At 37.7% G+C, this 12568-nt stretch overlaps 1 protein-coding gene across 2 annotated transcripts in view; it reads left to right on the forward strand.

Annotated features, from left to right (window-relative positions):
* Positions 1-9509, forward strand: part of SMU1 (SMU1 DNA replication regulator and spliceosomal factor) — a 24998-nt gene extending 15489 nt beyond the window's left edge. For both annotated transcript variants that reach the window (XM_081264842.1, XM_081264843.1), the window contains exons 7-12: positions 661-777; positions 1369-1496; positions 2426-2552; positions 4586-4753; positions 8221-8373; positions 9006-9509. In XM_081264842.1, coding sequence (XP_081120968.1) covers positions 661-777; positions 1369-1496; positions 2426-2552; positions 4586-4753; positions 8221-8373; positions 9006-9104 — 792 coding nt within the window. In that variant the 3' untranslated portion in view covers positions 9105-9509. The remainder of the gene's footprint in view (positions 1-660; positions 778-1368; positions 1497-2425; positions 2553-4585; positions 4754-8220; positions 8374-9005) is intronic.
* Positions 9510-12568: the final 3059 nt, after the last annotated feature.

The following is a 12568-nucleotide window of genomic DNA, read 5'->3' on the forward strand; positions in this document are numbered from 1 at the left end:
GCCTTTTTTTTTTTTTTTCTTTTTCATGAAGCAGTCTTACTTTATAGTTAGAAAAAACAGCAACAAAAAAAGGATATTTCTGTTGAACAATAAAATATGATAAAAGAAGCATCACAAATAACAAAGTCAGCAAATGGTTTTAGGAAAAGGAGTTGACACTTTGGAGGAAAATATTAGTTTTTTTCATGTCATTACTCAAAGTAGTAAATTCAGGTTTATTAATGATGTAAAATATGAAACTATAGAGTAATTTTGCCTTGAAAAGATTAGTAAACAGACTAGGGTATTTTGTTGGCTTTTTTTTTTTTTTTTTTTTAAGAGAGTGGAGGGTCTTGCTATGTTTCAGGCTGATGTAGAACTCCTGGGCTCAAACAGTCCTCCTGCCTCAGCTTCCTGAGTAGCTGGGACTACAGATGTGTACCACCAAACCTGGCTTATGTTGGCATTTTTTACAGTATTAGTTTGTATTATGTAAAACTATTTATTCCTGGCAGTATCAGTTGTTCATTAGAAATGCACACACAGCACTGTTGTCTGCTTTGGACCATTAGAGTGGATGCATTTCATTTTCCTGTTTCTAGTGAGTTTCTAGAGTCCCAGGTCTACTGGGATCTTGGCTTCTGTGTTATTTTGATAACTACTATCTATCATTTCCCTTAGGATCTTAAGTACCAGGCCCAAGATAATTTCATGATGATGGATGATGCTGTTCTCTGCATGTGTTTCAGTAGAGATACAGAAATGTTAGCAACCGGAGCCCAAGATGGAAAAATCAAGGTATGGATTAGTGACACAAGCTTTTTTGAGACTTTTGTAATGGGGTAATGCTCTACACATTATATTCAGCAACTTATACAGCATTAACTTTATGCTAATCACTGTATTTTTTGTTTAATCCTAATAATAACTCTTCTTGGGGTGGTTCAGTGCTTAAGGTCACACAGTAGATGAGTGATAGCTTTAGGACTTTAGTCCTAACCTGTTCATGCCTTTCGGTCATACCACTCTATTTTACTGTGTATGATATATTGTATTTGATTTTTTCTAGTGGATGGTGGATAGCCAGTTAGCTGTGGTTTGTATTTAATTGCTAGTAATACACCCTGTCCTAGATAAAAATACAGAAATGATTTCTACTAAGTGGATTTAGAGTCTAAATTTTTGTTTAAATAATTTATAAGGAGAGAGTTTCAAGTTACAAAGGATTCAGTTATCATTGTATTACAAAAGCCAAACATATCATATTCAGCTATTAGCATGCATTTTTAATGTTGTTTTAGTACATTAGTGAACATTGCATCTTGCTTGGCTCTGTGGGCTATGATGGGGTATTATTTACAACTTTTTTTATTCTTTTTTAAAATAAAGGTCTGGAAGATTCAGAGTGGACAGTGTTTAAGGAGATTTGAAAGGGCACACAGTAAAGGTGTTACTTGTCTGAGTTTTTCTAAGGATAGCAGTCAAATCCTTAGTGCCTCTTTTGACCAGACAATTAGGTAAGTAAGAATCCCAAAACTACCTTTGCTTTGGTTTGATGTGATGAGGTTCCAGAGGAGACTTCATTAGTATGGGATGATAGGGAAAGTTAGGGCATGAGAGCCTTCTTTTGCCCAAAATACAGGTAACATAATAGTATTCATACTAGTATTCTTCTGTCAATTTGAGTTCTTCCCTTCAATCCCCAGAAGAGAGTTTTGAAAGGGTGTCTAAGGAGAGTGTTTGACTTTTTTTTTAATAACACAGAAGCCAAGACCCAAGTGGACCTCGGTCTCTAGAAACTCACTAGAAACAGGAAAATGAAATGCATCCACTCTAATCCTCCAAAGCAGATAACAGTGCTGTGTGTGCATTTCTAATGAACAACTGATACTGCCGGGAAAAAATAATTTTACATAATACAAACTAATATTGTAAAAAATGCCAACATAAGCCAGGTTTGGTGGTACAAATCTGTAGTCCCAGGAAGCTGAGGCAGGAGGACTGTTTGAGCCCAGGAATTCTACATCAGCCTGGAACATAGTAAGACCCTCTACTCTTTGAGGGGGAAGAAAAAAAAAAAGCTACTCTAAGGGTGTTTCATGTTTCTCAAAGTGTGGTCTGTGCACCCACCTGCATCATCACTTTAGTGAGCCAAGGCCTGTTACAAATAGATTCCTGGGACCCAAGTTTTTAGAGGTCTAACCCTGAACAGAAGCTTGTGGTATCATTACATTTTCCCCTAGTCTCTCTGTGTAATTTGTTTTGGTTTTGTTTCATGGTTTGAGTTCATGAAAATTATACCATATACATAGTTGTATAGCTCTCTTTCTTCACTTAATATTATAAGTTTCTATAATTCATCTGAAATGCATTCAACACTTACTTGGTCCCAACCGTAAAATATAGAATATTAATTTTTCTTTACATTTTCTTTTATTGGTGATAGAATTCATGGTTTAAAGTCTGGGAAAACCTTGAAGGAATTTCGTGGCCATTCCTCCTTTGTTAATGAAGCAACATTTACACAAGATGGACATTATATTATTAGTGCATCCTCTGATGGCACTGTAAAGGTTAAGTATTTGCTACTGGTTCATTTTGTGATGTTATAATTTGTTTATTTTTAAAAATCTTTGTCCTTTGAGAAGATTGCAGTGGTGATAATGTTGATGATGGTGGAGTAAATTTCTTTACTAGCTGTTTTAGTCAGAACCACAGTTGAGTCTGAGCCAGGAGTAATGTTCTGTGGGTAATCCTTATTGGCATGAGGAGCCTAAATCTCTTATCTATAGTCCAAACAGATTTTATCATATGTAGAGAAAGAGGAAATATGTGGACTTGCGTGGTTTTGCATTCACAGGTACAGCTGTTGAATCTGTCATGCTATAATATGGCCCATCCCTACCATTCAAATGCACAAGACTCAGTAGCCAAATGTATAGATTGCTTTTTGTTACACAGCTTTATCCTACACCAGGCCACCATTTAGTATTTCCCTTACAGCATTTTTAGAGGACTAGGGGAGGTATAGAGTAGAGCTAAACTCCCTCTTACATACTTATCCACTGCTGTTAGCTCTCAGCTGAAAGTAATTGAGCTCTAGTATCTTAAAAGATTTAAAGAGATGGCCTTTTTTATAGGAAAAGATGAAAAACTGAAGTAGAAAATTGTCTAGAGATTTGAGATACTCCTTTATATTCTGAACTTACTGCTCTTAAATTGCCTTATATAAGTGAGTGCTTTGTTGGTAGAAGATCTAGACATTTTAACAAAAGCACTTATATGTCAGACTACCTTCTGAAATAGTTTGTTCTTATTTGAGAATTGAACAAGAGACTAGGTCTACTCTCCCTTGGGATGGATGGGGAAACATACAACTCTCAGTGCTTTAGTTATGGGATTTGCCCCCTTTGTGCTCTGCTTATGGGCTTCACAATTTGTAAATGCCATTGTTAGGTGGCTTGTCTAGGCCTCTTTGTTTTGTGGTCTTTCCTCTTAGTTCAGTAGTGATTGGGGTAAAGCATTTCATTGACTTTTTGAACAGAAAAGCCTTAGAACTCTTGCTCCCTTAATTGTTCATTTTTGCTTTAGGCATCTGGGCTTCAGAGAGAAGACTGGGGCAAGTCTAGGGGGAGCAACTAGGGGGACTATGTCCTTCTGTTTTGGATATTATTAAACAGCTGTGTTGTGCCACACTCTGTGTTAGTCACAGAGGAAGCATGACACAAATGTGCGTTAGAGGCTTTTATACCTCATTAAGTGAATGATATTGGGACAGTGCCATGCATTCTTGGCACTCCTGTAAGCACATTGCAGATTTCTGGGTTGTCCGATTTAACTCCTTCAGTTCTTAAGAGCCTGGAAGGACAAGGTAAAACCTTGTTGGCTGAGTGGCTCCCTCTCCATAGATCTGTGTGTTTTCTAACATTGTGACTTTTGTTTGGTCATTCTCAATACAAGCTATGTGTTAGAATCATTTTTTGAAACTTGAAACTTTATAAAAAGGCCCATACCTGTGCCTCATCCCAGACCTACTGTGAGTTTTGGGATAGGATCCCAAGCTCATGATCCCCTTTGTTTTATTTATTTATATATAATATACATATATATAATTTTTTAAAAAACTGTAGTCAGACACAATACGCTTTATTTATTTAGTTAGTTTTATGTGGTGCTAAGGATCCAATCTTGTGCCTCACATGTGCTAGGCAAGCGCTCTACCGCTGAGCCACAATCCCAGTCCATCCCCTTTGGGTTTTGATATCCGAAGGTAGCTTCTGGTTGTTTATGACATAGCAGTGTTGATACATAGCATAAATTCAAAAATACGTGGCTCTGTTAGATAAGAAAAATTTGTAAGGAAAGATCATCAGTCGGGGTTTTTTATAACTTAATTTGTAACTTTCATTTTGTTTATGCTAGTTGATTAACAAAGATGAGTGCTTACTGTATATGTGGTATTGCTGGATATTTGGATAAAAATCATAAGAAACATTTTCTTAGTGAATTTTACTCACTTTTAGAACATAATTCTTGATTTTGTAAGCCATAAAACTTTAGAAATTCTTATACTTAAAAAAATGTTTATGCTTTAATTGTGTGGTAGATCTGGAATATGAAGACTACAGAATGTTCAAATACCTTTAAATCCTTGGGAAGCACTGCAGGGACAGACATTACTGTCAACAGTGTGATCCTGCTTCCTAAAAATCCAGAGCATTTTGTGGTATGCAACAGATCAAACACAGTGGTCATCATGAACATGCAAGGGCAGGTGAGTACTCCGAAAGTACCTGTGCACAGAACTCAGTTCTGGCCCTCCCCATAACCAAATAAGGGCTCACCACTTGATAAACCATATAAGGGGTATTTATTTTTCAGACACTTAAACTATGGCTCTACAAAATTTCTCTGGTGTTTCAAAAATTATTTCCTTCCCTCAGGGTATTTGCATATTATGCTGTTTCTTTTTCTTCCTTTGGATAAATGAGTCTTTGATCTTTCTTTAAGCCTCATTTAGAATGTCAAGGAAGACTAAGATAACAATCTTTGTCTCCATTAGGGAGATGCAGTGTGGTGTGGATTACCAACTCAGGACATTTCCTAGCTACCACATGAGCTAAAGTGGAACACCAATACTGAGAGAAAGACAACAGTGTTCTCCTATTGTTTATTTCCAACCAGGACACCTATGAGGTTCTAAAGGAATCTCATTTTTTGTGGACTATGAGGTAGCATTATGAGCATTAGATACATCAAGGTTACTTTTTCAGTTACTTTTTGTGGAGAGTGTAATATCTGTGTCTAGATTCATGGTTTTGCGTGTATTTAGTTGTTCCGGTACCACTTGTTGAAAAGGCTATCTTTGTCACGCATGGTGGGTGACACATGCCTATATAGTCTCAGTGATGTGGGAAGCTGAGGCAGGAGGATCATAACTTTAAGATCAGCTTTAGCAATTTAGCAAGACCCTCAGCAACTTAAAATTAAAAGGGATGTAGCTCAGTGGTAAAAGCATCCATGGATTCAGTCCCTAGTACCAAAAAAAGATCTTTTCTCCTTTTTCATAAAGGAGCTTTTGTGCCTTTCTGAAAAATCATTAAACTGTATTTATATGACCCTACTTCCGGACTCCGATCTGTTCCATTGATCTATTTTTCTATTCTGTTGTCAGTGCTATACTGTTTTGATAACTGAAGCTTTATATTAAGTCTTGAGGTTGGGTAGTGCCAGTCAACTTTGTTCTCCTCCTTCAATACTGAATGAGCTATTCTGGATCTTTTGTCTATTCCATTTAAACTTTAGAATCGGTTTCTCATTATCTACAATAATTTGCTGGGATTTTGATTGGGATTGTATTGAATTTATTTTATTTTTTTTATTTATTTATTTTTTTACTTGAATACATTTTTTATGGTGTAACAATAGTGAACAATCTATAGCAGCTCTATTACCCAAAACTCCTTGTCATAAAACCTGCTGTTTTTCATTCAACATGTCTAGAGCAGTAGATGTATGATTAATGTTTTTTGCCATTACACATGCCAATTTCATAGCTGTCTTATAAGCTCCTACTGCCAATCCAGGAATCCCCACAAAGGAATAGGTCAATGCATCAAACTCTGCTTTAGATAATAAGTTTATATCAACTTACAGTCCGATGTTAGCATAGCCATTCTTCATAAGCGACGAGAAGGATGTTCAGGAAGCAAATCACCAATGGAGGGAAGGAAAACTGTGAGACGACTAAGACAGCAACATGTTCCATGAGACATATTTGCTGGTATGTAGTTGAATGTATAAGTTTCACAGGAAAAAAAAAAAACAGGCTCTTGGAAGTGGCACATGTCCATAACTTGGAGGAACCACAAAGGAATTATTACATGCAAAGGAAGGTCCCATAGGTCTACATTTAGTTGCACAATTGTGAAACTCAGCGCAGGTGTCATCATCTGTTACAATAACAGTAGTGGTTATAACTTGAACTGCATTTCGGGGTAGGCGATAAGAAGGGGTGCCCCAATTAGAATAATCAGCATAAGTAATAGTTTTATCAAAATTGGAGAAAAAGGTCATATTTTTTATTTCTTCTGCTGGATGACAGACAGGTAGTAAACAGGAACCCAATACTGCTCCCTGATGGACATCTTGTTTTAGGCAGATATTATCAGTCCCTGCCAATTGAGCCAATCTCAGCCATACATTGTTATGATTGAAAGAGGCAACTTCCATAGCCCTCTGTGGCTGGCTTTGAACTCTCGATCCTCCTGCCTCAGCACCCCCAGCCGCTGGGATCACAGGTGTGCGCCAACACGCCCAGCTCATGCTTGCTCCTCAGAATCCTGTCCTCGACCAGGTTCTTCTCCAGCCCCACCTCTGAGCATCCAGGAGCTACCTTGGTGTAGAAGAATCTTGGTGGGACCTCCAATATGTTACCACTGTTGACTGGTGATGAGTCCTTGCTTCCCCAATGTTGAAGAATAACACCAGAGAGCACGCTGAGGCAAGGTCAGAGTAGAAATTAGAAGTTTATTAAAGGACAGCAGAAAAGACTTCTTCCGGAGGAAGAAGAGGACCCAAGAGGTGGAATCCTGTATTGAATTTATATATTAAGTTGGGAAGATATCTTGACCATATTATGTTCCTATTCATGGAATATTTATGTTTAGTTCTTTGATATCTTTCATCAGTCTTATAGTTATCCTTATATAATCGTGTATTTTTTTTTTTTTTTTTTAGTATTTTTTAGTTGTCAGTAGATCTTTTATTATTTATATGCAGTGCTAAGGGTTGAACCCAGGGCCTCACACATGCCAGGCAAGCACTCTACCACTGAGCCACGACTCCAGCTCACTGCATTTTGTTTTATATCTAAGTATTTCCTATTTTTGTTTTTGGTGCTAATATAAATGGTATTGTATAAGTTCAACCCTAACTAACGCCCTGGCAACCACTAATCTGTTTTTATTATAATGTATTTTGCATATGGTACATAAATAAAATCACAGTATATACTTACCTTTTTGAGATTGGTTTCTTTTGAAATTGATTTATGATTTTAATGTTGCAGAACATAGACTAAGCAAAGTGGTGGAGACAGTTCCATCCTGCATGCGGAAAGCAACACATTTTGTTAGAGGATATTGGAGAACATAAGTCTAAAGCATTGAGAACTAGTGTTATACTGATTTTTAAAATTGTTCTGTGGTAATGAATTTGCTTCAGGGTAATGTGGTCAGTAGGGGGATCTGTGACATGACTGTATAAATTTGAAGTTCATGTTTGTCACTTACTTTATAGGTAGCTTATCCAATGAATATTTCCCAGGTAAGAAGATTTAGCACATGATGAATAGAATTGGAGCTCTAATTATAAATGATAGTATACCAAGGGGCAAACTAATAATGTAAAAATGTTAGTTTAGTTTTGTCATATTTAGTGCCATTGTGATGGCACATGTCTATAATCCCAACTACTCAGGAGGCTAAGGCAGGAGGATTAAAAGTTTGAGGGCAGCCTCTGCAATTTGGTAGGACTTGTTGTCTCAAACAAGTAAAAGACTGAAGATATAGCTCATTGATATAGCTAGAGTGTCCCTGGACACAATCCCCAGAACTGTAAGTTATTTCAAAATGCCGTTTAAAAAATGTTTAGAATGCTATCCATGGGTGAGCTGTTGCTGATTTAATGTTTTTCTTTTTCTTTTCATTGTTGTCTTTTTGGGATATGGGTGTGCTCTAGATTGTCAGAAGCTTCAGCTCTGGTAAAAGAGAAGGTGGTGACTTTGTTTGCTGTGCCCTCTCTCCCCGTGGTGAATGGATCTACTGTGTGGGGGAGGACTTTGTGCTGTACTGTTTTAGCACAGTGACTGGCAAACTGGAGAGAACCTTGACAGTGAGTATTACTCAATCAGAAGAAATTATGATAACCTTGTCTTTCTAAACTTAGAAGTACACACCATTTCCACACTCTGCTATCATTTTGAAACTCAGTATAAAAAATGTAATGGGGGCATTTTTACACTAAGTAAAATTAAACAACTATAAATGTGTGGCATTGCCCCTTTTATCAAGTCAAGACATTCCTTTAGTGACAACCCTGCCTCGCCCCCCAAACTTCAGGTGGAGAGAATGAGAGCATACAAAGAGAAGAAAAGGTATACACTTGTCTAGCCAAATAGTTTTTTCTTGTGGAACCCTTTTGAAGGCACATTATTTGTGTATTATATTAATTAAATTGATTAGGAAGTTTTTGAAATTTCTAACTCTCATGATATTAAAGTCAGTACAAAAAGTAATGCCAGTTACTGTAACAGTCTTCAAATCTCAGGGGCTTAACGTAATAAAAGTTTATAACACAATGTAATGTGAGTTGGATAGCTCTTCTCTGTCTTCCAACTGTGCCATTTGCAATATGTGGTTTCTCAGGATCACTCTTCCATCCCACCCACTCCAGCTCTAGAAGCCTGTAAAGAGTGATTTGTTAAGAGATCTGCATACCCTAATCTGTGCTTTAACTTGTTCCAGGTTCACGAGAAGGATGTGATTGGTATTGCACATCACCCTCATCAGAACTTGATTGCTACCTATAGTGAAGATGGACTCCTAAAGCTCTGGAAACCCTAATTCAGCTTTTCAGAAACTAGCTTGAAAGCATGTTTAAGTGAGGATGTATTCATGTGTTGCTCTTTTGCTTCTTTAGGCCAGCTTTTCTAAGCAAAGAAATTGTCTGAGTTAGCCATGGAAATAATTTTGTGAAAATTCTTGCCGAAGTAGCAGTTACCCTTTCTAAAAAATATTTTTAAGGTATTAGTTTATCTGCTTCTAACTGGGGCATTCACTTAATGTTTTCATTTATTTTCTTTCTGGAGAGTGAAAATGATATTTCTAGGAAAAAAAATGTACTCCTTTGATTATTTGAAATGCTGATTAAAATGTGCCCCTCCCATCTTAAAACTTGTAAATAAGTATCCCCATATTCAATAGCTGTTTTTTTTTTTAAGATGTTAATAAACTTTACACCTTTCTGGAGATCTTGTAAATAAGTGCTCATGTACTTAACATATTTACTTAGGATCAAAAGGTGGGGGTGGGTGTCAGGGTGGGAGAAAATAATTGTTGAATCTCAAGTCCGGCATGTTCTTGGGATAGGAGTATAGACTGGTCTGAGTGAGAAAGGTCAGTTGATGGCATAAGGTCTCAGTTATGTTATGTTCTCATCTGCCCCTTCTTGGCTGGCCTTCTTACACATTCAGACCAACTCTAGGGAATATTGTCTCCATCTTCTGGATGGAGCTAGCTGCAGGATCAGTTATGAGAATTCAAAGTCTTGTCATCTCTTTTTTGTGGAGGAAGGTCTAGCATAGAAAATGTGCTGTTGTTTTTAAGAAAACCTAAGATCTAAGACTTACAGAAATCTCTTGCAATGTGCATCTTTACCAGTTAGCTAAAGTAATGCATTTACTCTTGAAAAAACAATTTTACATATGGATACCTTTTTTGTTTCAACAAATATAGGAAACTTCATACATCAGAAGTGCCATATATCTGTGCTAGGCACTTACAAGAATGTGAAATCTTGTTTCTGTAGGCCTTCTATGCTCCCTTTTAATGTTAGCATTTTTTTTTTTTTTTTTTTTTTTTGGTACTAGAGACTGAACCCAGGTTTACCATTTCCAGCCTTTTAATTTTTTTTTTTTCCTGGCACTCAAACCACTGAGCCACATCCCCAGCCCTATTTTGTATTTTATTTAGAGACAGGGTCTGAATTGCCTCACCATTGCTTAGGCTGGCTTTGAACCTGCAATCTGTCTCAGCCTCTCAAGCTGCTGAGATAACAGACTTTCGCCACTTCACTTAGCTGTCTTCAGTACTGGGGATTGAATCCAGGAGTACCCTTCCTGAGTTACATTACCAGCCCCTGGACTTGAACTTGTGATCCTCTTGCCCTGATCAGCCTCCCCAGTAGCTGGGATTAAGTATGTGCCACTGCACTTCACTTCTTATTTAAATACTACTGGGACTGAACCCGGGGCAAATGCTAGATAAATGCTCTACCACTGAGCCACATCCTCAGCCCTTTAGTTTACCTTTAATTGTTACTTGAAATGCAGCTTGATCCTGTGCCTGGCATGTAATGCTCAATATTGGCTGAATTCGGCACAGCATTAAGAAATCTCTCACATTCTATAACTATTTCCCTTTTGCCAAAAAAACCTGCAGCTTTTGTCCAAGATGTCATTTAATGTTATTTTGACATTTAAAAATGCTAGTTGAAAGCCAGGTATAGGGACACAATTCCAGTGAGTCTGGAAACTGAAGTGGGATCATAAGTAAGTTTGGGGTTAGCCTGGGCAAATTAGCCAGACTGTCTCGAAAAGAGGTGGGGAAGGGGTTAGGAATGTAACTCCTCCCTGGTTCAGTCCCCCAGTACTGGGGAAAAAAATGCTGGTGGGAGTTCAATGTAGCCATTAATTTTAGAATTCTCATGTCATTCCAGTTAAGCCTTTTACTTAAAAAAGTTTAAATTGGGACATGAAAACAGCTTATGCTCAAATTCTTTTTCTTTTTTTTAAAGAATGAGATAATTTTTTTTTTTTTTAAAGAGAGAGTGAGAGAGGGGAGAGAATTTTTAATATTTATTTTTCAGTTCTCGGCGGACACAACATCTTTGTTGGTATGTGGTGCTGAGGATCGAACCCGGGTTGCACGCACGCCAGGCGAGCGCGCTACCGCTTGAGCCACATCCCCAGCCCCATATGCTCAAATTCTTTACAAAAACTTTCCTTTGAAAAGTTAGGTTTTTGATTTAGTCCTTGACTTCACAAGCTGGCTACTGGATATTGCTTAGTTTGTGCTAGTTTACAATCAAGAATCTAGTCAGTCAGCACACATTCATTTCTTCCAGGAATTTTTATGGAGCACTTCTATTCCTAGCATCAAGTGCTGGGGATGGTGCAAAAAAGGCTAGTTTCTGCCTTATGGTAAAGAAGAGCTAGACAAAAAGAGTGATATGCTGATGGGTTAGGAAAACATTTCTGGAGGTGACCATAAAAGAAGAACCAGGAGGAAGAGTTGAAAGTAAAGTTGTTTGGCATCTAAGGAGAGAGAACCTTTCCAGGAATGGCAAAGTAAGTGCTAGACAAATTGGTAGTCTTGGGAGACCAGGCCAAAGCCTGGATTAGAAGCCATTACATTTTTAAATTAACATAATGCATGTTGAGCAAACAAAATTGAAAATATTTTTGCCTTTTATTCCACAAAAAACCTCAGGGTTAAAAAATGGTAGTGCACTTATCGTCTTGTGACTAACTTTAGTACTTTCCAACACTTCCTCTTTTGCGTGTCCCTAGTTCCAGAGAAAGAGGGATCAGCACCTGAGTCTGGGCCACTTTGGCAGGAGAGCCCACCCCAGCTACATGGGGTTAGGGGCTGAAGATCAGGTGGTGCTACTCCTTTATTTTCTAAAAACTACAGCCTTGGACTAAGGTTGGACTTGGAGGTAAAATGCTTATCTAGCATTCAGGAGGCCCTGGATTTGTTCTGAAGGGCAACAACCTCCAGCCAGGGATCATGTTACCAGTATGATGGCAGAGGCTAAAGGGAGTTGGGTGCCAAGGATCTATGTGCACTTATTCTGAAATTAAGTTATATGGGTTTAGGTTCCTAGGAGTTTAGTACATAAACTCAAAAATATGTGGCATTAAAGTTCATTAGATTAGGGACCTATGCTCCACTTAATGTCTGAGATACCACCCTAAGGTATTCCAAAGCAACATGTTTTTAAATGACATGAAATTTTAGGTATATATCCTCTTTACTACTTCCACTAATATAGCCTTTATTAAGCTCTTTGTTACTATGTAATCAGCCTTATTCAAGTCTCAGAACCACTTCAGTAGGGAGATTCTATTAAGACCCCACAAATAAGGGGCTGGGCACGTACCTCAGTGGTAGAATGCTTGTCTCACATGTATGAGATATGGGGTTCAATCCTTAGCACTACATAAAAAAATAATAAAATACTGGGGACAGTAAAGATGGTAGAATGAGATAGACATTATTACCCTAGGTATATGTATGACTGGACA

This window comes from Spermophilus citellus (genome assembly GCF_964194105.1).
Source record: "Spermophilus citellus genome assembly, chromosome: 2".
Lineage (NCBI taxonomy): Eukaryota > Metazoa > Chordata > Mammalia > Rodentia > Sciuridae > Spermophilus > Spermophilus citellus.